We start from the raw sequence: 27,793 nt of genomic DNA on the forward strand, positions 1-27,793 counted from the left end.
GCATTTAAAGATACATGCACGAAAACAGCATGTTTTTCCTTCCTCTTAAAGGTCCCGTTGCATGCGATTCCATGTTTCAAACTTTAGTTAGTGTGTAATGTTGCTGTTAGAGCATAAATAATATCTGTAAAATTATAAAGCTCAAAGTTCAATGCCAAGCGAGATATTTTATTTAACAGAAGTTGACTACAAAAAACGGCTCGATTGGACTACACCCCTCTACATCCTGCATTAGTGATGTCACCAGAACCGTTTCTTGACTAACCTCCGCCCACAGGAATGCTCCCTCAACTCTACTGGCAACTTGCGCACTTCTTATAACTTAGCCTACTGTGTTTACTCAGCTCTTACGGTGATTTTCTGAAGTAAAACTGACGCTTCATCTTTTGTGTGATGTACAATAAACTTTATTAAACTCATCAGTACATGTTTGATCATCATTCAGACAGCAGACTTGTAGGCTATTAATAAATAATGGATACATAGCCTACAAGCAGATGACAAATACGTTATAATAACCGTAATTAAACTACTAAACCATACCTGTTTCATCTCTATACAGCACTCTGACTCTGTAGGCATTATTGTCCGACTCGAAATGAACGCCGTTACTGAGAGTTTCTGATATTATTATCATTCCGTGAGATGAATTTTTCCTGACAGACTGAGCACGAGCTCATGAAGCTCCGCCCCCTGTGTCGTCCAGCAGCACCTCATTTGCATTTAAAGGGGACACACTGAAACGGCTCGTTTTTCTGAGCCCCAAAAAATGTCAATTTAAACATGCTGTAAAAAATTATCTGTTGGGTATTTTGAGCTCAAACTTCACATACACACTCTGGGGACATCAGAGACTTATTTTACATCTTGTGAAAAGGGGCATAGAACGGGACCTTTAAACTGGGCTGAAGCTTCACATACACATTCTGGGGACAACAAAGAGGCATATATTACATCTTGTAAAAAGGGGCATAATATATTTTTCATGTTCCCATTTGCTCAAATAGCAAAATAAAAACTCCACAATAGTGTTTTCACAACTTTCAAAAGAGGAATATATATATATATATATATAGAGAGAGAGAGAGAGAGAGAGAGAGAGAGAGAGAGAGAGAGAGAGAGAGAGAGAGATTGATAACGGCAGTCGGAGGAGAGAAAGATGTCATTTTGACCATCACTCACATAGCCCCTGTATTAGAAACGCCCTCATAGCAGTGTTTACTTTTTTTTTATTATTATATTTGAATTAATATAATATAATATAATACAAAGTATATAGTGTTATAAATGCACATTAAAACATTGCTCAATGCGTCATCACAGTCTGTGAAAAAGGTCCATTAGTGGAATTAAAATTTTAACTGTATTTTCTATCATTTAGTAGCCTACTATAACAGTAAACTAGAGAAAATAAAGGTAAATTAATATTCCATATAGCTATGTATCCTATATTTTTCCTGAGTGAGTTTATTAAGGTGGACAAAGCAAATCAATAATTAGTAAGGAAAGTTTGTTTTTAATGTTATATCCATGTTAATGTCATAGAAAGAAAATCAGATTTGTTATTGATTTCACTAATGATTTTGATAACATTGATAAGTTTAGACCAATTTTTTTTATCATGGCAATATTAATATTGAATTATTAAGTAATATTTAATATTCAATTATTTTAATGTACAGTATTTTTGTTTTGATGAAATGAGCCGAGACACCTGTGTCAGTGGGTGGCAGCAGTGAGCTGTGACTGACTCGTCCGCTCTAAGTTGCAATAGAAACAGAGAAAGAAAGAATTCTCACCACCAGTCGGTTATCGTCGGTTAGCTGTTTAATCTGGTTATGTCGATGACTGAACAAGTATATCAGTATTTGGGATATCCGATTCTATAAACGCCTGTTATCACTCAAGGGAATGTACTACAGATAATCGTGTCAAACGTAAGTAATAATGTGCAGTGCTAGCATAGCTTGCTAGCATTCCTTGGCCAGCAATAGAGTGTGTGTGTGTGTGTGTGAGAACACACGAAACTTTTCGCCACGTTACCTTCACTGTGATCTATCGCTGGATAGAAATATACAGTTCTTATACATTTATTTTAAAAAGAATTTTTGCAGATGTCACATGTGGACTCATTTAATTAAGTTTAACTTAAAGTAAGTACCTAAATCAATATACTTTTTTTCTTTTCTTTACCCATTGTTTTTATATGCTGTTGTGTGTTACATTGACAACAATATCATGTGGAAAGCACGGTGTCTTGGTAAGGTATGAGGAAAAAGCAAATGTTAATAAAAAAAAAAAAAAAAATATATATATATATATATATATATATATATATATATATATATATATATATATATGAAGAGTTCAGATGCAAAAGCGCCTCTAAGTGCCATCTGATAATTTCTTCTAGAATGGTCATTTTTATCAAGCTCGTATATTTAAGTTCAGTAATTTCACTTTTATGGCAATGAAAATTACCTATTAATTGTCATTTAAGTGAAATTACTGAACATACGAGCTTGATAAAAATGACCATTTTAGAAGAAATGATCAGATGGCACTTAGAGGCTTTTGCATCTGAACTCTTCATATATATATATATATATATATATATATATATATATATATATATATATATATATTAATGTACTGTCCATGTATAGTTAAATAGATGGATAGATAGACTATATCAATACCTATAAATATCCCCCTCCCCCCAAAAAAATCCATCATCGCACAAGACACACATAAAATGATACATGGCAATAATTGTTGTTATAAAGAGGGTAATAGTATAATTATAAGTTCATGTAGTGCAACATTCCTGTAGGCCAAGTCTCTTTAAGTACTTCTGTCAACCTTGAATTAATTCAGGTGTGACCTGAGCTTTTTCTGCAAGAATTTATCATAATCCAACTTCTGTTCTGATGGGTACTTAGTCATTTGGACACAGTTACTGTTCTGTGAGACTATCCCATGCTAATCGGCTAAAAGCTAAAGATGCTTTCTGGTAGGCCAGGTAGGGGAACCGGATTATCATACTGCACATGATCACTTGTTCATCCAGTTCTATTGTCTATTGCAGGGGTGCCCAATCCTGTTCATGGAGATCAACCCTACCTGCAGAGTTCGGATCCAAACCTGGTTCAACACACCTGTCTTTAAATATCAAGGGCTCCTGAAGATCTGAATTAGCTGGTTCAGTTGTGTTTGATCAGGGTTGGAGCTAAATTTTGCTGGAAGGTAGATCTTCAGGAACTGTTGTTGGTGTGAGTGTGTTTGTGCGTGTGTGAGTCACAAGCCATGTAATGGGAAGAGTTGGGGAAAGACCTGGCAAAGTGGCAAGCTAAGAAAATTCATGGACAGTCTCTCAGGTATGGCGAGAGATGGCCATGGAATCCCTAAGAGTCGGATAAGACTGAAATGGTCAATGAGAGAGAGCGAGAGATCTCCAGGAAGAGTTTTGGGCACACCTGCTCTATCAGGTGGGCTCTGGTCCTGTGCTAGTCTCTTATTCTTCCAGTAGATGGCACCGTTTCCCTTTGTTTTGACTGGGTTAGTCTCATCTGACAAAGATGTGCCTCAGTTTCAGATGCTTGTTTGTATTATTGTGAATTATCCCACTATTAGTGATACAGCTTCCAGAACAGACTGCATGCAGTAGCTGTATCTGTATGTTTTGGCTTGTCTCTGACCTCCGGTTGAAACATTTGATCTGCACTTTGCAAGCGTGTCTCTCTCAGGGCCAGACTGGCCCACTACATATGGTCATAAACACAACCAATCTTTTGCACGCCCTTGAATATGTATAGGCTACCAACTACTATTCCTTAAATCACTAATGCCATGTAATGAGTGAGGAGGAATTAGTAAAAGTTAACAGATGAAATAACTACTAATTGTAGAATACAATTGAACTATACTGATGAATCCTAAAACAAGCTATAAGCTGCACTACAATACCAGTGTTTCTCACAGGATTTTTTTCCCACAGAACCCCCTTGTTTCTCCAGGGGGATTCGGGGGCATGCTCCCCTGGAATAAAATTATGTGCTTTTAATGTTAAATTCATCAATCTGGTGCTCTTTGAGAGTTCAAAATCAAGAGCTCACCCATATTCACTGTGCAAATTGAACAAAGAAAAACTCAAAACTCTTAGTTAGGATATAGTGTCTGTCTACGTCACACTAGTACATAATAATAGTTATAATATTAATCCCAAGACAGTAACAGCAATATATTGTAAAACAAATGCACTGAAAGTGAAAAATAAAATAAACTTTCATAATTAGTTTAGTACTAATTTCTAATATATATATATATATATATATATATATATAATATATATAATTTTATGTATGAGATGTGTCGGCCCACCTTCAATGGGGCAAGTACTAAACCTGCTTTTAGCCTCTTAACATCCTTGATGTGTCATTACAAGTGCACAGAAAATGTGAGTGATTCCTTCAGAGTGAACACGAGTGAATCTGACTGCAGTAGATGTCAAAGATATGTATAAAAATGATGTTATTTAAGCCAGCGCAAATACCTGTGTTTACATCCTGTTTTCGGTTGAAGCCCAAGTCGATTGCCGAGTTCACGCGCGTGATCATAGGTAACCAAACCTATGCGCGTCACATTTTCTGTGCACTTGTAATGACACATGAAGGATGTTAAGAGGCTAAAAGCAGGTTTAATACTTGCCCCATTGAAGTCAACAGGGTGCAAATTTTAAAAATAGAATAACTCGGTGTAGGCAACACCGATTTTTGTCGTTGTTTTCTGTATTGACAGCACTCCAAATGTACAAAAAAATGAGCTCAGTGTTAAAATTGACCGGAGTTCTCCTTTAAGATCAATATTCAGTCAAAGTAAAAAAAGAACAAAAAAAAAGGAAAGTGCATGTAGAATGGCTTCGTCTTAAGAGCTTCCTTATAGCCGATACATTTCTTCACACCTAAGGTGTTATGTCTGTTAACAGTGACGTAGAATTTGTGATGTAGGCTAACATTTGAAATGCAAACAAACAGATCCTTGTCCACCACAAAGTTTAATGCTCTCTCAGCACACAACACACCCTTACAAATGAAAAGAGACACTCATGGCTAAAGAGAGAATGCAGACACTGTCAATCCCATTCAGAGGCAACTGTACCTGCTTCGTCACTCTTACTGTGGAGGTCACAGGTAATGAGGACGTGGCTCTTTTACAGAGCACAATAAAAGATTCACGTCAAATACAGCTTGAGCTAAAGGATTTATTTTGTGTTGCTGATGTTGGATTGTTTCACTGCAAAGTAACTCAGAAATTCAGAGAAAAGAGTCATTTATGATAAACACTTAAATTAAATTGGCTATAATTAAAAAAAAATGCAAAAAAAATTTCAATGTTATATATATAGTTTTGTCAGCTAGTATAATAAATTATAATATTAATGTAAAACATGCTATACATACATTATATTAATAAACTATACATTTATTAATATGATTATTATTATTAATTACCATTGAAAAAACACCCATAAAATTCGTGCCATTTATTGTCGTTTGGTTGATGTTAAATTGCTTGATTGTAAAGTTATTCAATGAAAAGAATAATTTATAATGAACAAATAAATTAAAATGGCTATCATTTGAAAATATCCAAACATGTTTGTTTTCATTAATCGTTTGTCATTGCATATCAGCATAGTTTTGTTAGACAGTGGAATATTATTTATTTTTCAAAGACATTATAATAAATAAATATTTTTTTATTATTAATATTTTCAGACTTGTCTTCAAAAATATGCCCCAAAGTTTCTGTTTTTATTTGTAATGTCTGACACTGTATATTTTAATATTATAATTTATTCAAATTTCTATTTTCAATTATTTGATTATATTAAAAATATTTGATTTTTTTCAATAAATTCAGAAATTTGCCATTTAACTAAGAATCTGTAATTTTACCAGAATTGTGAAGGCGTTTAATATTGAAAGTGTGTTGTCGGAATTGCAGTAATGTGATCGAATGTAAAAAGAATGTGCACATGGAAATAAGGCAGTAAGATCAGGCTGGGTGAGCTCTGTGTACAAATGCTTGGTAACTGTTGAGTGTACGTGTTTTTCTCTTCCTCTCCTCACTGCTTTTGAACTCTTGAAACTCCTTTCTGTACTGGAAAGAGGATGCAGGGGCGGAGACACCCGGCTTGCCTCTCTCCTAGGCAGCCAATTGGTGTGCAGGAGCTGTTCTGACTCCGCCCCCTGGGTTGTTCCTTCCCTCGCTGCTTTGTGTGAAGCATGCATCAGGCCGCTGTCCTCCTCCTTTTTGCTTTAATGGCTGTCAGAGACACTGAATAGGGAGAGCAGCTAGACAGTTTAATTCAGAAGGGAGCGGGAAAGAAAACATTGCACACACTATGATGCCGGGATATGCTAGAAACCCACACGTGAGTCAGATGCCATTTTGTCATTTGTTTTTTGTCATTCCTTCTGCCTCCTTCCATCCCTCCCTTCCTCCCTCCCCCGTTTGTAATGTTTCGGGTGCAGCTAGAGTCTTGTGATGGCTTTTAGCAGGGATGATGAATGTGTGAGCTGGAAACATGGTGGATTTGAGGTCTTGATGTGGACACTTAGTCAGAATGACTTCTGTTTTTTTTATTTTTATGTAGTAGAGAATACAACAGAAACAAAGGGGTTGGTTAGTGAGCACAGATGAGCAGTGCCTTATGTAGGACAATGAAGTGATGATTTCCCAAAAGGCACTGCCTTAAACTATGCCATATGCCATTGTAACTTAATTTTTGTTGGACATGTGGGAGTTGCCCTGAAGATGTTCTATTGACCGCTTTTAACACAGATACTGTACTGTCTGAGACCTTGTTCATGTCAGACCACGAGAGTAAAGTCATGTGTGAGTACTCATGAATGAAGTGGCTTTAAATCAGTCATTTTAATGCAGTTTTCTTCTGCCTGAAGAATCCACATATATGTCTAGATAATGTCAGGTTAAGCTTATTTTGCTTTTAAACCACCTTTAAATGTTTGTAGTCAGTAAGTAAGAAAAAAAAACTTTGTTCCGTAGGGATGCTTTAAATGCATCGTAGGTGACAGTAAAGACATATTTAGCGTAGCGTCAGTTCTGGCAGGTCACATTAGTCAAGCTCGCATCAGCCGACGTCTACATATAGGAATAAGACGCCTATGACTGTATATAGATAAGCTCTTTCAGTATTATCAGCAGCTATCGCGTTTCTCAGGAGCGAATTACCCTCCTCCATCCCCAGCTCCTCCTCTCGCCCAGTCAGGATCTGGCATTCTGATTCCCCTTGAATCAGAATAAAATCTCGAATTATGTTGTACTTTTAAAATCTTGAATTAATGATGTCTGCAATACATTCATGTTGGTTCTGTTCTGTTTACCCTGAAGTTGTATTGCTGCTCTCACTTCTCTCATCCATGCTAGTTCATGGGAGTTCTTGCCCAGAACAGAACCTATTCTCACTATTAACTAGTTGCTAATAGTGCATGTATAGCATGTATATTACCAGGATATTAGGCTGTTTAATAGTACTTAGCACATAGTAATGACTTATTCTGCATGACCATATTCTACATCCCTCTACCCAATACCTAAACTTAACAACTACCTTAATAACTATTAATAAGCAGTAATTAGGAGTTCATTGAGGCAAAAGTCATAGGTAATAATGAGAAATTAGTAGGGGTGTGGGAGGGGGGGGGGTTGCGACGTTCGTCTGTTATAGGACAACTTAGTTTGAATACAATGAATATTTGTTTAGTGTTGTTATCAATAGAGATACGCGGATGGGGTATTAGTTCATCCGCAACCGCATCACATAACTCATCATCCGCACCAATGTTTTTGACCAAATTTCAAAGCCGCACCCGTCCGCCATCCGCTGATTGTTTTGCGTTCTATGGACGATGCAATGCTCTGCTGATGCAAGCCGCAAGAAAGCCCTTGTCTGTTCTAGAAAGGATGCAGCAAAGATATTTAATGCTAATGTATGAGGCATAGGCCTACGCTGAGTTTCATTCATTTATGATGAGATGCGCTCTAGTTCACAATGCAATGTAAGTAAACGCGACGCATCGGAGCCTCTATGTCACGGTTATTATATTGTCACCTATCCTTTTTTATTTATTAAATACATGCAATTGGTTGATGAAATATTTATTAAAATTAAGATACAATTTGTACAAAACAAAAACAAAGCAAAACTTAATGAAGTGGTAAAAATCATGTCTGACAATTTACAAAAAAAAAATTCATTAAGTGGTAAAAACCATGTCTCCCAATTGTAAATGTTCATTGCTAATGTTTATTATTGCAAATGTTTTTCATTTGTTTAATAAATCTCATAATGATGGCACATCACTATATCATAGCTTTTATTTCTATCTCAAATGAGTGGCGGTCGGTCAGGGGATAGCTACTTGGCAAAGAATCAAATACAGTTTGAAACGACGTGGACCATTAATAACACAGACTGTTAACAATTTTTTTTTATTAGTATTTAAACATTCTCTATGATAAAAAATAATAACACGGTTTTGGCGGTTATAGAGTTGTAATGACAGTGTTCAACTATAACCGTCGGTCTCACGGTTATATACTAACCATCAAACCCTTAGAAATTAGACCCTAATCTGAAGTCGTGACCCAACAAATCTTAACTGACCTCAAACGTTTGAAATTTTGCACAGTTTGTTCCCAACAATTTCCATTCATGTGTTCCTTTGATCCAGTTTAACGAGTTTGAATCTCTAGCTTTTGATTAAGTCTATGTGACGTCAAGTGTTACAATTGAACAGAAAGTACATTTCTCTGATTCACGTGATATTCCGAACCTGTATGAATGTCTTTCTTCTGCTGAACACAAAAGATGTTTTGAAGAATGCCAGTAACCAATCAGGTTTAGAACAACTTGACTACTTGATGTCAAAATTTTCATTTTTGGGCGAAACGCTTTAAGCATTCAGATCTCTGGTGGAACTGGTTTGGCATCTAGTTCTGACAATTTATGCTTGACATGACCTTATTTTCCAGTTGTCTTTGGCTTTGTGACAGAAGTAGTCAACAAAATTTGACATTCGCTCCAAGACACACCCTTGTGGTATTCCTCTGAGTTTGGGGGAGTTTTCTTTTGAGTATGGTTAAACGCCTCTAAATATCTCTCTTCTCACAATAATAATAAGGCTGTAGGAAATCATATTATGACAATATGCTCATCTTAAATGAAATCAGATAAACACAACTATTTGCTTTGGCATTAAAATTATATTCTTGCTGCAAGATGTCATTTTTTTTGTCTTCACTAAAATTGTAATTCATATCCCTTTCTTGAGGGTCTACATTTCTCAAGGGTCTACATTTTATTTCAATGCAATCTATTGCATGTTATATGCTTAACCTCATAAAGCCTATAGATTCATGTTTGATAAATGAATTTCTAAGGCCTCTAAATTATCAAGATGATCAAAATTTTGCTGAAAAACCTGTTGTACACAATCTCTACTACATGACTTCTGTGGAGGCCTTTTAGTATAATTGTAAAATGTTTTGCCCCCACAATAAAAACTACAGAGCTTTGATAAAAAAAACTAAGCATTTTAAATATCATCTCATCTTATATTATTGGGAGATAAAGAGCTGTCAAATCGATGAATCATATCTAACATAAAAGTTTGTGTTTACATAATATATGAGTGTGTATATATATTAATAAAATAAGCTATAAAGGTTACATGATCAGATTTTCATCTTTTCTTCTGAATAAAACTGATATGTTAGTTCAGTGTTTTCCTATATCATCCTAAATGGGCATTAAAGCCTGATGTATCTGACACATTACATAAAACATTGGCAACTTTTTATATTTTGTCTAAAGGTTCAATAAGCTGACTTTTCCTGGTTTGGTCATTTTATCTAAATGCAGTGGGACTTTAACTCTCAAAATGATAGCCCCTTTACTCCATGTACTTCGCTCCTTCTACTTTCCAGTTGTGTTTACTTTTTGCCTATAAACCAGATTTGAATTGTTAATGGTCAATGTCCAAATACAGAAACAAGCGTTTGAAGGTGTCCTCTGGCATAGAAAGGGCGCTTAGAGTAAAGACAGTAAAGGATTGAAGTCATTAGGAATTCCTTTACGAAGTGATGTAGCAAAATATACTTCTTTTCTTTCCTTATTCTGTTTTCATGCCTCAGAGTGTTCAGGTCAGGAATACTCATGTAAGTATGATCCTTCTCAGTTTGGCAACCTGGCATGAAAGGCTTGCTCTGATTTACTACAGTTCTGTTTTCATTCTGTTTTCTCTTTTATTTAAACACTCTGTCATTCAAAAGTTTATGGGGATTAGTTATTTGTCTGTTTTTGAATAAAGTTACTTTACCAAGGCTGCATTTATTTGGTAAAAATACAATAAAAACAGTAATATTGTAAAATATTATAACAAAATAAGTTTTCTATTTTAATATATTTAAAAAAAAATGTATTCCTGTGATGCAAAGCTGAATTTTCTGCATCATTACTCCAGTCTTCAGTGTCATGATCCTTCAGAAAGCATTCTAAATAACCATTTCTTATTATATCAATGATGAAAACCATTGTGCTGCTTAATATAATTTTGGAAACCGTGATTTGTTTCAGGATTCTTTTATGAATAGAACTAAGAAAGTTCTTTGAAAGAACAGCATTTAGCCTATTTGAAACCTATCTGAAATCCTCTATAACATTAATACATCTATAATGTAAAGATGTAATCTTTACTGTCACTTTTGATCAATTTATTGCAGCCTCACTGAATAAGAGTATTAATTCCTTAATAAAATGTTACTGACCCCAAACTTTTGAACGGTAGTGCATAAACAGATCGATTTTGATCAATACAGGGTTCAAGCTATGCTGAAATATTTATATAACTTTAGTTTACATGTCAGGGACTATATCTTCTAGTGGAAGGATGGCGCTTAGTGAATTTGCTAAATAAATCATTGTTTTTTTTAATAATAATTTTCTTACGTTTTTGTAAAGCAATAAAGTGCATTTAGCCGTGACAAAATTCGCATATTCATTATTCTTTTTGCTTTCTCAGAATACCATATATATTTGTAATCATGTTCCTCATTTAGGAGCTTTATTATCTGAATACCCAGCGAGCACAGGAGAAGATGGAGCGATCGGAGAAGGGGTCGAAGCAACGACTACGGGTGTGCGTGGCCACCTGTAACAGAGCAGACTACTCTAAACTCGCCCCCATCATGTTCGGGATCAAGTCTCAACCTGAAATCTTTGACCTGGAGGTGGTGGTGCTGGGTTCACATCTCATTGATGATTACGGGTAAGGCTGCTGAACATAAGTCATGTCATCTGTTTGACTAATCTACATTAAATTGTTGAAGGGAAAGTAGATATCAGAGGCGTTGTCAAACATAACTAAATTTGTAGTTATAAATTTGTATTTATCAAACTAAACCGTTAAATTGGTTTTGTCATTTTAAACCCAAAATGCTTTCCTTTCTTCTGTGGAACACCACAAAAGTAATTTTGTCCATGCATTGAAAGTCGTTGGGGTCCAATGTTGTTTTGGTCGTTATTGGTGTTCAGTGTATGGACAAAAACAGTTGAAACAATAGCCGCTTTTCCACTGTCGGTCCAAACCATTCTCATTGCTTAAAGGCACAATATGTAACTTTTTTTGCTTTAAAAATAGCAAAAATCACTATATCTATGTTATATATTTTTTTTTGTTGTGTACTTACATTATCCCGACTGTTTCCAACAACTTTCAAACCAGGAGAAATTTGTAATTTAATTCGAAGACACGTCCCGTTTCTTTATTTCCGTTTTGTCGCCGTCAATGGCGTCATATCCGCGTTGTCCCTGGTTTCCGCTTGTACTGCCATAGCAACCAGAGCCGTCTGATAGTAACCAAAGCGACTGACGTGGACCACTGTGTAGTTCGCAATGTCTATTTGCACGCTGTTGTTGTTTCGTTCAAACATTATGGACCATGACAAGCAGACTTTGGATAAAAAAGGAGGACTAAAACGAGAATCAATATCAGCGCGGTGTTTTCGAGATGCCGAGAGCTCCCATAGACATTATATAAACGAGAGCTTCTACATGTACTTTATTTAACAGGTGAGCACATTTACATAAAACTAATCAATGTTATATAGTTCAACAATGATAAAATGTTAGAATATGATCTGTATGTTATTCTAATGTTGATCTAGCTTACTGCTAGTCTCATACAGACAAACTAACACATCAATTTCAACACATTCAAATGCAGTTTAGTGTGATAGTGTAATGTTAGACCAGGTGAAACAGCGCTGCGTTACCTCACAAGTTTAATTTGTCTAATAAACTGACCTATGACTAGTAATTCTGCACTTGCGTGTAGTTCGGTAGAATGAAATGTCCATATTCCTTTTATATCCGCGGGACTCGCGTCGCGTGTGGAGCTGATAGCTGTCTCTTAGCAATACCGACCTGCTTCATATCACAGTCATGATAAAAACATTGATGTATTTACTCATCCATAAACATTATTAGATGGGTTGGCTTGACGTTGACGACAAGATCCATAATTCTTAGCAAATGTTGCGCCTTTGTTATTGTAAATAGGTTAGGACCCCTAGTAGTGAAAAATTCCATACTGTACGTTTAACCGTTCCATTCTGTGCCGATCCGGCCCATCTGGTAAGGATATGGTTTCATTTATGGTTTTACGCACACAGCCACCGACATACAATATATATATATATATATGTATATACACACACACATTATGTAAACAAAAACTTTTGTGTTAGATGCAATTAATCGATTTCACTTGACTTTAGACATATATGATAATGCTGACATTTACACTCACTTTTTCACATTTCAAAGAAAATCAGTCATAATCAATAAATGTAATTTATGTTTTTTGTATCAGTATTTATTTATTTATCCTTATTAATTTAGTTTAAAATACAGTTTCTGAATGTTATTTACATATAAAAGCACCTATTGTATTATTCATAACTGAGTAGTATCGTATTTAATGGAAACTTATTTTTACTGATAGTTACGTGAGGCAAAAGAAGTTAGAATGAAGGATAAACTTAAGGTCACGGCATTTCAATACAACTTCTGTAAATGTATTTGAAGGCTGCCATTGGAATATTGAGGGTAAACATCATATTATGTAACTACGCATTACTTTATGGAGAGCTTACAACCTACTAGCTTAATGGTGCAACCAAATAAAGTTATTTACATACTAGCTAGTGGTTACTAAGCCACGTACGTTCCACTGGCTGGTGCAACCCTACCCTGTGCATGAGAGCTTCAAAACATGAATCAGCACTATTTCTCACTGTTGCCATGGAAATGTTGGAATGTAGCTCTCGACGGTGGGAGTTTGGCTCTCACAGTGGGCTGCTCATGGTGGCTAGAAACCCTTGTCTTTTATCAATGAAGCCAAACTAGCCTTTACTCCTCATTGGGTCAAAAAAACTTGACATTACCTTTATTATTCTTTTTGGAAAACAAGCTGTTTCTTACCATTCACACTTTTTCATTTCAGTCTTTGGTACTACATACTTGAAAAAATATAATTACTTATTGAAAATGGACTTGCATTCTTAAAATGTTCACCATTCGAACATACAGAATTGTAACATACAGCGATGGTGTCTTGTAATTTTGTACACTGTCTGAAACCCAATTGATCTTCTTTCTTGCATTTATTTCCATACTGAATTGTGATTGATCGTTTATTTTTAACAGCTTTTAAGCGCTATTGCTCTTTGATGCAGATTAGGGCTGCAACCAACCAATCTATTAAAAAAATCAATAATAATCGATCATGAAAAAAATCGACAACAAATTTTAGCTTCAATTAATTGCATCTGCCACTATGTGCAGAAAACCTCCGCCAGTCCAACCACATTTCAGCAGTGAATAATGCATTTCAATGGACAAACAGCGGACGATGTAAAGTGAGCTGCTGTGGGAAAAGTGTAGAACCCAAGTTGTCATAAACATGAGAATGCATAATATTAAAATTGTTTTCCACAGCACATAACTTACGTTTTACTATGTATCCGTATCTAAGTTATGATTGTCCTGCGATCAGGACTTAACCTTTTTTTGCTCACCAGCCACTGTGGTTTTCTAAAGTTACTAGTTACTCAGCATTTTCCCTGGCCACAATTTGACATCGTTACCATGGGGAAAAACTGCCATTTAGATATTTTTAATATTATCTCGTAATTGGGCAGCAGATATTAGGCTGTTGTCACTTTAAAACCTGACGCACATATCCATTATACTGTTACTCAATGCATTTTCTTTCTCAACTGTTTACGTTCACTTAAAGGTCCCATGACATGAAATTTTCACTTTCTGAGGTTTTTTAACATTAATATGAGTTCCCCTAGCCTGTATATGGTCCCCAAGTTTCTAGAAATTTCAATCGGTGTAAATCGAGCTTTTGCTGTCTTTCTCTGCCTTTGAGAAAATGGACGCTCAATCGCGCTGATCTTGAATCTCCTCCTTGTGACGTTATAAGGAGGAATGTTACCTCCCCTGTCTCTGCTTTGCCCGCCCAGAGAATATTTTCCGCCCATGAGAAAATGAGCTAGGAAGGAAGTAGGAACGCGTGCGCGCGATTTTAGTTTGTCCACGAGAGATATCATGGCTTTTGAGCGAGCGAAGCATAACAATTGCTCAATAATTGGATGTAACGTTACAAATGAACACCGAAGGGTTAATACAGAGCTGGGCTTGCTGAACGTCTGAAACTAAAGTCTGGATCACTCTCTTTGGCTCAGCTAACGTTACACACCTCGGACAAGTAAGTCAACTAATGATATATAAGTGTGTTGCTTTACTGTTTATGGTTGCCTAGACTGTTACACGTAGAATGTGGCTGTCACATTAGCTATGCAGCTATGCAGTTTATGTGTGTGAATACACACACTGAAACGCGAGTGTTGTACACTTCTTATTTGGATAACCGTTTTCCTGTTGGTTATACGGCGCGCGCGATATCCGCATTTCAAGATTGCAGAGCTTGATGATGTAATTGTAATAAGATAAATTACAGATGTTACAGATCTCTCATGAAAAGGCAACAGTAGGTTAGCGTTAGCTACATGATAATAACTGTAAACCATCCGAATAAAGTACCGTATCCAGACATAATATTTTAAACTAACCATTCGGAAACGTCCTGCTGGAACCGCTGAGTTGTTGCTTCTCCATCCGGATCAGATTCTGGGTCAAACTGAAATGCTTGAACGACTGCGTGTCCTCATGCCATTGCTATATCCAACGTAAACATGCACGCCTCGGTACCGTTGCGCAAGATGGTCAAGGCCACACCCACCCTCCACCTTGCGATGCCTTTCTCCTCCTCATTAGTATTTAAAGCTACAGACACCGAAACGGCCTGTTGGAAGGAAGCTCATTCTGGGACTGGCTTATAGTGGCTATAATTCTGCACCGAGGCTGAATTTTTGAAAAGAGATTTCAGATACAGTACTAGGGACCACTAAGGCTTATATTAAAGCCTACAAAAAGTAGCATGTCATGGGACCTTTAAAACATAACTGACTGTGATTACATAAGTGTTTACAATACGCAGCTGGTATTGTGTATTCTGCAAAAAATGAGTATTGGAAGCATTTCAGATATTTCCGTATCGATATGCACTTAGTTTGTTATTTCTGATGCCCTTTTAAAAGACTACAATTGAAAAATGTACTGGGCGGGTTTGGCGGATGCTAATGTCAAGCCCTGGCTGCGAGTATTTGCATCTGTCAAAGCCTGTCCTGACAGCAAGTGAGCCTTTACTAAACTTCACAGACCTCACTGTGCAGGGTGTGGAATAACAATTTAGTAAATAATTTATTCAAATGTATTTATTTGTTAATAATAATGAATTTTCCATCTGATTAATCAAAGAAATAATCGACAGATGAATCAATTATTAAAATAATCGTTATTTGCAGCACTAAGTCATATTTAATGATTCTTTTTGTCTTTCTCTTTCCCAGAAACACGTTCCGTATGATTGAGCAGGATGAGTTTGATATCGGCTCTAAATTGCACACCATTGTTCGTGGTGAGGACGAAGCTGCCATGGTGGAGTCCGTGGGTCTCGCGCTCGTGAAGCTTCCCGACGTGCTCCAGCGTCTCGCCCCTGACATTCTGCTCGTTCACGGCGACCGTTTTGACGCGCTGGCCTTGGCGACGGCAGCGTCTCTAATGAACATTCGCATATTACACCTTGAAGGTGGAGAAGTGAGCGGAACCATTGATGATTCAATTCGTCATGCCATCTCCAAACTGGCACACTACCACGCCGTCTGCACCCGCTCAGCCGAGAGACACCTCATCTCCATGTGCGAAGACCACTCTCATATCTTATTGGCTGGCTGCCCGTCGTACGACAAGCTGCTCTCCGCCCACAAACGAGACGATTATGCCGATATCATCAAGTCTTGGATTGGTATGTAAATGAATGGGATGAGATAATAGTAGAGTTAAGCAATGAAGCCTGTGCAATCCAAAGAGTTAAATAGCGCAAAATGATAACTACTTTGAAGTTTGGTTAAAATGATACTATCATTTATGCATGTGTGGTTCTTTCTTAAACAGGGGATGAGGTGAAGGAGCAGGACTATATTGTGGCCCTGCAGCATCCTGTTACCACAGACATCAAGAACTCCATTAAGATCTACGAGTTAATGCTGGATGCTATCATCTCCTTCAACAAGAAAACTCTCATTCTTTTCCCGAATATTGACGCAGGTCAGCTGTTTCTCTCGTTTTCTGTTTTTCTTTCTTTCTGACCCTTCACACTTTGTGTGCCTCAGAAGATTATACACACATTTTCTGCCCATATACAGCTATGGTTTCTGTCAGATTGAAAGGCTTATTGTGACCCTCAGTGGCTTTGTCAGCAGTCTAAGATAACTTTTAAGGGCTCTAGAAACAGACAAAACAGCCACGGCTTTGAGTTTGGTGTTAATGACAGGTATACACAACTGGAGGCAACAGTCAAAACAGAGGTGCTTTTTTGTCCATTGTAATATAAGTCCAGTCTGTTTACAGAAACAATAAAAGTCTAAACAATAAAATGGCCTTGTCACTTAAGAAAAGTTGTATGACCAAAATTGGATATCATAGTATGAGTAATTTTAAGGTAATGGTCAGAATATTGATGTTTTTGCTGTAACTTCAACAAAAAAACTTGGAATACAGTATATATAATATAAATTAAATTAAATTTATATAATATAATATAATATAATATAATATAATATTATATAATAATTGTGGTGTGAATTGAATGGAATTGTATAGTGACAGTGTGCCATTAGTTATTTTTCCTTTAACTTCAAAGAAGAAATTCTGCAAAAACGGCTAACACAATATAAATGTGTTTATTTAGTATAAATTATATACTATTATAGTATTTGTTATTCATTCTAAATTAGCTTTTATTTTTGTATTTTTAAGTTTTAGTAATTCTTTTATGTGTGTTTGAATTTTTTTTGTCATTTTCTATATTTCTTATGAACTTTATTTCAGTTTTAGTATTTGTAGTACTTGAACTAAAACTGCATTTTTATTTACATTTTTTACATTTTGTTTTTAATCTAATATTTATATTTTATTTTATTTCAGCTTCATTTAAATTAATTATTATTTCAATTTTAATAGTTTATTTAACAATAACACTATATATATATATATATATAATAGTCTGAATTTAATGTAATGAGACAAAGTGACCGTGTGATGAAATACACCTTTCTATGAAATTGTGACTCTTGTGAGGCAGTACTAATGAATTGTTTAAAAAAACTCAAATTCAGACTTTATCAGTTTGTTTCTTCCCCTGCATTTAGGAGAGAAATGACAATAAAAACCTCTTGACTTGATGTGAAACAGTCTTAGAATTAACTTGTCATTAACTTCCCTGAATGAACTCCCTGAATAAAGAAGCGTAGGAGAATTCCACCCATTAATGCCATAGTGCTCTGCGTTTGTCTCATGTAGGCAGTAAGGAGATGGTTCGTGTGATGAGGCGGAAGGGAATCGAGCAGCATCCGAAATTCCGTGCGGTAAAGCATGTTCCGTTCGATCAGTTCATCCAGCTGATAGCACATGCCGGCTGCATGATTGGGAACAGCAGCTGTGGAGTTCGTGAGGCCGGAGCTTTCGGGACACCTGTCATTAACCTGGGTACTCGTCAGACGGGTCGAGAAACAGGTGAGATTAGATACGAATATGACTTACTGACCTTTAGAGAGAAGTCAAGGCATTATGGCAGGATATGATCAACATTTTACTGTTCTGTTTTTAATTTGGGATCCTTGAATAATGTTTATTCTCTAAATAAGCCCAGACTGCTTTTTGTTTAATTGAGTGTCTTTAGTATTTGCCTTGATGGATCAGTTTTACCAATTCATGATATTTTGAAAATAGGGGAAAATGTTCTACATGTGCGAGACGCAGACACGCATAATAAAATCTACCATGCTCTGGAGCTGCAGTTTGGAAAACGCTACCCCTGGTAATGAGCTCTTTTTCTTACATTTTATGCATCTTCTATTTGCATGCATCAAATATGCTAGCATCAGATATCATGATTGTAATGCAATTCTTGAAAATAATCAAAAATATTAGTATTATATACTATTATAGTATTTATTAATATTTTGAATGTTTATTTTAATATTTTCAGTTTCCTTTTTTAGCATTTTTATGTACTTTTGTTATTTTTATTCGTTTTTTTATGTCAGTTTTTGTAATTTTTAGAACTTTAACTTCACTTATTTTATGTCAATTTGTTGCCAAGGCAAGTCAAGTTTTTCCATCTAATATTTATTAAAATTTTATTTCAGCATATTTATTTATTTATTTCAGCAATATTTAATTGTTTAGTTAACAAGCACAACACTAGTCTAAGTGTGTCTTGATCTATTAAACACTAAACAAGCTGATTAAAATCACACTTGATTGTAGTTATAAAAATCATTAAATCTCATTTCATATAGTCTGATAAAGCCACTTATATTTGTCCATTTTTAGGTTACTAAAATGAAGCTTAATTGTGTGTATATATATAATAAATTGGCACTACACTGTGTATCAGCCACTGCTCTATTCTATGCCATTTTGTAGTATAAATAGTGTAAGTAATACCCAGATGATGCACTTATTTAACTGAAAAAATTATGTCTGGAATATTGTACATGTCATGAACTCAACTCACAGCTTTAATTACATAAAGAAGAGGGATAAGCCAATCAGACTTTTGAATGACAAAATAAACTTATAAAGTTCATACACTACACAGTTGCATACATTGTGCATAAATACATAGTGCATAGGTGAATAGTGGGTCATTGGGATACAGCTTCATACTCTCAACATGTCATGTGTGTTCTTGCTCTATCCACTAGCTCCAAGATCTATGGTGATGGAAATGCAGTTCAGCGCATCTTGAAGTTCCTTCAGGCCATTGACCTGTCTGAGCCACTACAGAAGAAGTTCTGTTTCCCTCTGGTGAAGGAGTGTATTTCTCAAGATATTGACCACATTCTGGAGACACAGAGTGCCCTTGCTGTTGACCTGGGTGGAACCAACCTGCGTGTCGGCATCGTCAGTATGAAGGTATGCAGAGCGCACCTCTGGAATCAGATGTTGAGATCCAATTCATCTTTAGGACATGTCTTTAACGTCAGGGAGTGTGAGGTCATAAAATACAGGCAGGGTGTGGGACGTGCTTTACAATCTCAACTAGGGCTGTCACTTTTGTGAAAAAATCCTGTTCGATTTTTGAGACATAAGTGTTCATCTAAAGACGTTTCCATTTTAAACGCCAAATATGGGCAAATCCACGGACAACTAACAGGCATTAGGACGAACGTAAAGAGGGTGCTTGAGATGCGCACAAGTCAACAAATATTCCTGATGATTTATTGGCGTGAAGACATTCTCGAAAAACAACAAGCAGAGTGGACTACCATAGCATAAATGAAAACATTACCTTAGTCTTCAACATGGCTGTGTTTACCATTAGAAATGTCAAACAAATTTCGCCTACGTTGGCGATTGTAGACCGTAGCCCGAATCTGTATCTGTACGCATGAGATTGTCTGCAACTCTGCATACCAGCAGAATTCTCAGTTATGTTGTAAAAAGAGACACAATATGCAGAAGTATAATTTGCTGTTATGCGTGTTTACAGAGCCTGCAGTTGCTGTGTGACGCGCGTTCGCTGCGGGCGTATCGTGACGAGCTGGACGCGCTCCGAGACCGTTCAAATCGATTCCCTATTTTCGTTTTCGAAACTTGCGTTGGTTGGTCCGATCGATTGTGCAATCGATTTTCGAACGTAAAGTGACAGCCCTATTCTCAACACAGTTGTGCCTGCTTATGACAGGATATGTGTGTTTGCCCAGTTGAGATGGTTAAACATTTATGCAGCAGGATATGCAGCAATTACGTCAATATTTCATTCACATGACACACAGAACTCTGACTGTTAAACAAACAGTGGCAGGTTTGATCTGAAGGGTAGTGTAATCAGCTCTTTCTGTGTGTGTAAAAGGTGCAGAACAAGTTTTCTGGGGATTGAGGGACACACCGTTAAACTATGTAATTACGGTAGTTTAATTTAATATTTGGCCACGATGAAGCATTGCTAAATTTAAATGCACACTTATTTTAGACTGATTTACAATATTACTCAAAGTTGACTAAAAATATTTTAAAACAGAAAATATCCACTATCCTTTTATAATGCTTGCTGTTGCTAGATACGGCATGAAACGGATGTTGCAATAGTCTTTTCTTCCCTACTGTGACATATCTGAGTGACATGTATCTGAGTGACATGGCTTCTTGAACAAGAAAAAATGTAGGATGGGTCTTGATTTTGTCCATCAGGAATTGATTGGATGGTTGTGGTTTGCTATTGCTGTGATGTCATTCGAGTGACAGGTTGTCCCACCCTCACGCCAGTAAACAAGTCATCAGAGAATAGAAGAAATGTCACAGCAAGAGGGAGGGGAAGTTATTTTGATTAAAGGGGTGGTTAAGTATGATTTCACTTTTCTAACTTTAGTTAGTGTGTAATGTTGCTTTTTGAGCATTAAAAACATCTATATATAAGTATAGGCTACAAAGTTACAACGGCCAAAGTTCAAAGCAAAGGTAGGGTGACCAAAAGGACCCAGGACATGTCCTGTTTTCACGTCCTGTCCTGGCTGTTTTTTATAAAGTGATGAAAATGTCCTGGTTTTCATTATTTTTCATTGGGCCATTAAGCGTGTGCTTTAAATACACTTTTTTTTTAAGCGTGTACTTGCCTTTGCACACAAAACATATGAAACCGGCTTCAGCTTCGCCCCGTTTTGTTATAATCAGCGTGTTCCTCAAGCCGCAGCGGCAAGCAGAGAGCACGTCAGAATACAGAGGCCTGTGTGTGTGTGTGTGTGTGTGTGTGTGTGTGTGTGTGTGTGTGTGTGTGTGTGTTCATCTCAGCCTCATTGGTCTGTCACTGCTCGTCAATGTCAGAATATTTGAAATGACCAATCAAATCAAAGTAGGCGGACTTTACGTTCACAGAATTTTAGCAGCGTGACTCGACGCTTCAGTTTACAGTCAAGTGCGAGATAAGATGTAAGTAGCTAACAGCGTAAAAAAAAAAAGCCCAAATGTAAATTCACAGATGATTTACAGAGAAAATTCCCGTGTTTTCGTTTCGGTCGGGATCCGTGTAAAGCAGAATGCATGAACTGCAAAGCTGGCACGTACGTGTCAGTGTCAAATAAAGGTGCTAGCAACCTAGAAGCACACATAAAGAAAGTATAGGCTACAAGAGAACATCAGGAGGATTGAAATAGTTTTTTTACTGAAATAGTGTAGTAGATTTTTTATTTTAGTAGTAGATTTTTAACCTATGGCCATGAAAAGAAAGTGTCATGTAAAAGGTGTTAAAAGCTAAACTTTTTTTATAGTAGTCTATTGTTGCGGGCCAAACATTGAATGGAAAGGATGTTTTACTTTATGTATTAAAGTACAATAACATAGTTGCAAGGTTGTGAATGCATTTGTCAAGTATTTTTTTGATGCATTCACCCCTTAACCACGCCTCCCCAAACCACACCCCCGTCCTCTTTTCTGAAAACTAAAATATGGTCACCCTAGCAAAGGGATATATTTGTATTTATATTAGATATATTATATAAGATATATTATATTTTAAAGAAATCGTTTTTTAAGGACTACAACAAACGTCTGGTAGGGACTACACGACATTCCTCCAGGGTTAGTGACATCACCAACTCTAAAATTTACATAAACCCCACCCCCGGGAACACGCAGTCCATGTTGAGAAGAGAAAGAGTTGATGTAGTCGAGCACATTTGTGAATCAGCTCAAACTGTAGCATCCATCTTTTCACATGCAATAGAAAGTCACTCTGTGTGCATCTCACAACAGTTCCTATATGAGCGATTTATAGATTATCATGACAGAATATGTTAATTGAAGATAGTTAACTCAGAAACATAAATTCATCAACTAACCATTCAGAGATGTCCTGTTGCATTCTACGTGTTGTCACTTCTTCTTGAGTCTCTCCATCTTTGTCTGACTCCATTTAAACATAAAAGACAGAACAGTTTCTGTCATTTTAGTGTGTCTGCGTGAGGTAATCGGAGCTGCTAACACACAAGCTCTTAAAAACCCCACCCTCTGTGCTGGGAGCAGCAGCTCATTTGCATTTAAATGGCCAGACACAAAATGGCGCATTTTTGCCTGCCCTCAAAAAGTGACAACTTTAACATGCTATATAAAAATATCTGTGGGGTATTTTGAGCTAAAACTTCACACACACACACACTTGGGACATCAGAGATTTATTTTACATTTTGTGAAAAGGGCATTATACCACCCCTTTAAAGATTATGATGACACATGACATGAAATAACAATAATAAAAGGACATATGCACGGATCAATGATTTATAATAAATATTGCAATATTACATGAAAAAATAAGAATAGTCCGTTTTTGATTTCATGGTGACTTTAAAACCAATGCAAAAATCTCAAAATGGCCAAATATCATCCGATTAATCATATTGGCTGAAATATACTGATTTGTTATTTCTTAACATAAACATAATCATGATGCTCATGCAGTCTATAAAGTAAGTTCCATTTATTTTCCTTGAATGCTTCAATTTGACTTTCAATTTATTGTTTTAGGTGTATAACAATCACAGGGCCCATACTTGCAGTCAGAGTGATGGAGAGGTACCAACTCACGAATGATCAAATCAACAAAATAAAAGCAAAAATATGTTGCAAAGAGAGATTATCGAAATGCTGTTTTTAATTTGCATGTACAAAATTGCTGTTCAAAAGTTTGGGGTCTGTAAAGTTTTTAAATGTTTTTGTAAGAAGTCTCTTTTACTTATTAAGGCAGCATTTTTAAAAATAAAAAATACAGACAATAGTCAATAATATATAAAAAAAACTGCTTTCTATTTAAATACATTTTAAAATGTAATGTATTCCTGCGATGCAAAGTTGAATTTTCAGCAGGTCAGGAAACATTATTTTTTAGAAACATTTCTTCTCATTATCATCATTATGATCAATTGTGCTGCTTAATATTTTTGTGAAAACTGCAATAAAAAAAAATTATCTTGCGGAATATGGTTGGGGTAATAAATTAATGGTAATTAATAAGTCATTTTTATTTATATATATATATATATATATATATATATATATATATATATATATATATATATATATGAAGCAACAACCAGCTTTATATATAAATATATACATTTTTTTTTTTATCATGTAAATGCATGCATGCTTGTGTTTCAGGGTAAAGTGGTTAAGAAGTATATCCAGTTGAATCCTAAGACGTTTGAGGAGAGGATAGAGCTGATTCTGACCATGTGCAAACAGGCCATGGCTGACGCCGTTCACCTCAACTGCAGAATCCTGGGTGTCGGTATGTCTGCGCTTTTTTTCCCATGTCTCCTTCTATATTGTCCATACATTTACTCAATCATTAACTGTCCATTTTTTGGCATTTCTTTCAGGTGTGAGCACAGGGGGGCGTGTGAACCCACAAAATGGGGTGGTCCTCCACTCCACCAAGCTAATAAACGAGTGGAGTTCGGTGGATATCCGTACACCTCTCTCTAGCGCCCTTCATCTGCCCGTGTGGGTCGATAATGATGGCAACTGCGCAGCCCTCGCTGAAAAGAAGTTTGGCCATGGGAAAGGCGTAGAGAACTTTGTCACTATTATCACTGGAACCGGTTTGTTCCCTTTCTTATGTCCTTTACAGCTGCTAGTTGCTAGGGTGGTGGGTTTGCACTTTGCAGACAATGCAAATAAAGAAACCAGACGTTAAGTGGATTTAGAACCGTCAAACTGGTGACACTGGTTGATCAGGTTACAGTACATAAAAATAGAATGCCACAATCAAAATAAAGCTTTGCCTTTATTTGCCTTAAAGCTTTGCCTCTATATATAACATATATTTAATTATATTACTATTTTACTATATTTTTGATTAAATAATTGCAGCCTTGGTGACCAAAGACTCAGAAGTTGTCTCAGAATGAACCAGAAAACATTGTGAAATTATGGTTTAAGTGATACAGGTGTGTGTTGTATGACTTTATTTCTCGTAATTGCGAGTTTAGATCTCACATTTCTGAGAAAACAGGTCAGAATTGCGAGATGAAAATTTGCAGTTATCTTTTAAAATGTTTTATTGTGGCGGAAACAAGCTTCCGTAGTGTTCAGTAAATGAGAATTAGAGGTTCCAGCTTCCTGTTTGATTACATGTATCTAATGCAGTGTACCTGCGTAATTGAAGACTGACACTGATATAAGTGTTCCTTATGTTTGACTGCTGTAATTCTGCCTGTATATACCTGTGCCTTGTGTTTATATGTACAGGAATTGGAGGTGGTATAATCCAGCATAATGAACTGATCCATGGCAGCACATTTTGCGCGGCTGAGCTGGGACACATCGTGGTCTCTCTAGAAGGACCCGAGTGCATGTGTGGCAGCCACGGCTGCATTGAAGCCTACTCATCTGGTCTCGCCCTGCAGAGAGAAGCCAAGAGACTCCATGACGGTGAGACGACCAGACACACACACTCAGACACACCAAGAGTTGCGCTAAAGTAGGCTTATCAGCCTCGCCCTCTCTGTCACAATTGTGTAATCTGTGGTGTAATCCCTCACTATTGTTTTCTACGTTTCTGGATAATCATTTTTGCCATACCAAAGCTTAACATCCAAACATAAACCCACTCAGAAATGTTGCTGTTGAATTTCTGTTTTGGAATTTCTCCAAAAGCCTTTATCTATTCATTCTTTGAAAACAAAAACTGACCTACCCTGATTTGAGAGAGGAATCCCACTGCATGCTGGAGTAAAAGTAGAAACACCTGTTGTTGTTTTTTATAGCGTGACTGACAGTAGTCTCAATAAAATAATGAAAACGGTTGTTTGAAGTCTGTTTAATTTAGTGATACTTTCCCCCTTTCGACTAGTGATACTAGTCGATTGCCGAGTTCACGTGCGTGATCGTAGGTACTAAACCTATGCGCGTGAACTCGGCAATCGACTACTTTGGACTTCAACCGAAAAACAGGATGTAAACAGGTATTTGCGCTGGCTTAAATAACATCATTTTTATACATCTTTCACATCTACTGCAGTCAGATCCACTCGTGTTCACTCTGAAGGAATTCACTCACTTTTTCTGTGCACTTGTAATGACACATCAAGGATGTTAAGAGGCTAAAAGCAGGTTTAGTACTTGCCCTATTGAAGTCAACAGGGTGCAAATTTTAAAAATAGAATAACTCAGTGTAGGCTACACCGATTTTTGTAGTTGTTCTCTGTATTGACAGCACTCTAAATGTACAATAAAATGAGCTCAATGTTAAAATTGACCGGAGTTCTCCTTTAACTATCAATGAGCAACACATTTGTTGCAGTATTTATTAGTCTTTGTTTGTTGAAATGTTCATTTCTTGTCCGTGTTGGCTCAGTTCAAGTAAATATTTTTAACAGATACATTTTGATTTTATATTATTAATATTATATAATTGTATATAATATATGTATAATGTCTTTGTAAATGTTGAAAAAAAGTGAACTAACAATGAAAAATACCTTATTATTCTTAGCTAATTTTAACAAATAAAACCTTATTGTAAAGTGTTACTGAATATATTTATTTATTAAAATAATTTATGATATTTGTATTTGAATGAATTTGCTCAACAACAGCACACATCACTGATTAAAATGAATTACAACTGTTCCCACAAATCCCTGTACTATGATAACCTCTGATATGATATAGACCTATTTGATGTGATATAATTATGATATATGTTGTCCTTTAATTTCTAGTTGATAAGTTTCAAAGTTGCTTCCTAAAACTAATAAACACTGAACCTGATTTAATACAAGAGTTGTACACAACAAATGCATTTCCAAGTAAAATGTGACGCATATTTCTTTTACATTTAATGACAGAGGACTTGCTGTTGGTGGAGGGAATGACTGTGAATAACAAAGAACAAGTGAATGCAATTCATCTGATCCACGCGGCTCGCCTCGGCAACTCCAAAGCTGAGAGCGTACTTCACACCGGTAGGACGCACATCCGAGTACATGCATTATTCTCGGGCAGGCCTGTGGGGAAGAAAAGCACTAATATTCTCTCTTCTCTTCCCTGACAGCGGGCACTGCTCTGGGTTTGGGCATTGTGAACATCCTGCACATGATCAACCCGTCCCTAGTGATCCTGTCTGGTGTCCTGGCAGAGCATTATGAGAATCCAGTTCGTCAGGTCATCAGTCAGCGCGCTCTGCCCTCGGCACAGGGGACCAAGATCATGACGTCTGAGCTGGAGGATCCTGCCCTGCTGGGAGCCGCTAGCATGGTACTGGACTACACCACACGCCGAACCTACTGACGGAGCTCGAAAACCAGGAATCAGTCAGTTACAGACTAAACGACCGAGGGCCAATCATGTGTTACGTGGAGCCATAGTGGCGAGAAAAAGCTTTTATTTGTTTTTACTAGTTTTGGGATCAAACGCCTGATGAAAGGTGTGTCATTTTGAAGAATAATTTAAGGATATGAAATAAGGTTTTTTATTTAATAATTGAACGGTGGAACTAAGGGGAATTAGTTACTGAGAAGCTGCTATGGTTTGATTACCTGCTCTGTCTTGCTTTCTGTTATTTGTGTTTTTTTCATGTTCTCCCTTGCGCCTTACTGTATGTTGATCTGTTGCCAATCCTTTTTTGTCTTCAGCACCATAGGTTTAGTTTTCTTTCAACCTACCTGTATGAATAAGTGAAAGATGTTTGTTTACTCTAATTTAATATTTTATTTTTGAATCACAGAACCTGTAAAATAATTTACATTATGTACATTAAAATCAATAAACACAAGATTTCTTTTTATTGCCATTGGATTGATTTATTATTAGAGTCCCATAATACATGCGTAAACTGAAGGATATCTGCAGAATATTGATATATTAATTAATTTAAATACAAATACTATTGTTTAATTTGCTTTGCACATGAAGAAAATAATTGTTTTAGAATTAGAAGTATATATTTTCTTCCGTGCAATATTTGTATTTTTTATTATTTTTTTTTTTTCTTTTATACATTTATAATAA

The 27,793-nt window shown here is 36.3% G+C and overlaps 1 protein-coding gene across 7 annotated transcripts; it reads left to right on the forward strand.

The window, feature by feature from the left end:
• The first annotated feature begins 1,767 nt into the window (after nt 1-1,767).
• gne (glucosamine (UDP-N-acetyl)-2-epimerase/N-acetylmannosamine kinase) lies at nt 1,768-27,575 on the forward strand. 7 transcript variants are annotated; one of them, XM_081362458.1, is made up of 13 exons: nt 1,768-1,937; nt 11,146-11,354; nt 16,069-16,523; nt 16,673-16,825; nt 18,080-18,292; nt 18,509-18,596; nt 19,489-19,699; nt 23,306-23,353; nt 23,939-24,068; nt 24,160-24,381; nt 25,031-25,213; nt 26,632-26,748; nt 26,838-27,575. In XM_081362458.1, exons 2-13 carry the CDS (start codon nt 11,185-11,187, stop codon nt 27,071-27,073), a joined length of 2,226 nt encoding a protein of 741 aa, XP_081218584.1. In that variant the 5' UTR covers nt 1,768-1,937; nt 11,146-11,184; the 3' UTR covers nt 27,074-27,575. The 7 variants fall into 7 exon arrangements, with proteins under 7 accessions (XP_081218584.1, XP_081218585.1, XP_081218586.1 ...); XM_081362460.1 differs by lacking the exon at nt 23,306-23,353 and adding an exon at nt 3,089-3,488 and having other exon boundaries at nt 1,774-1,937; XM_081362455.1 differs by lacking the exon at nt 1,768-1,937 and adding an exon at nt 6,305-6,436.
• Nucleotides 27,576-27,793: the final 218 nt, after the last annotated feature.

Source organism: Scardinius erythrophthalmus (assembly GCF_964197995.2).
Source record: "Scardinius erythrophthalmus genome assembly, chromosome: 3".
NCBI lineage: Eukaryota > Metazoa > Chordata > Actinopteri > Cypriniformes > Leuciscidae > Scardinius > Scardinius erythrophthalmus.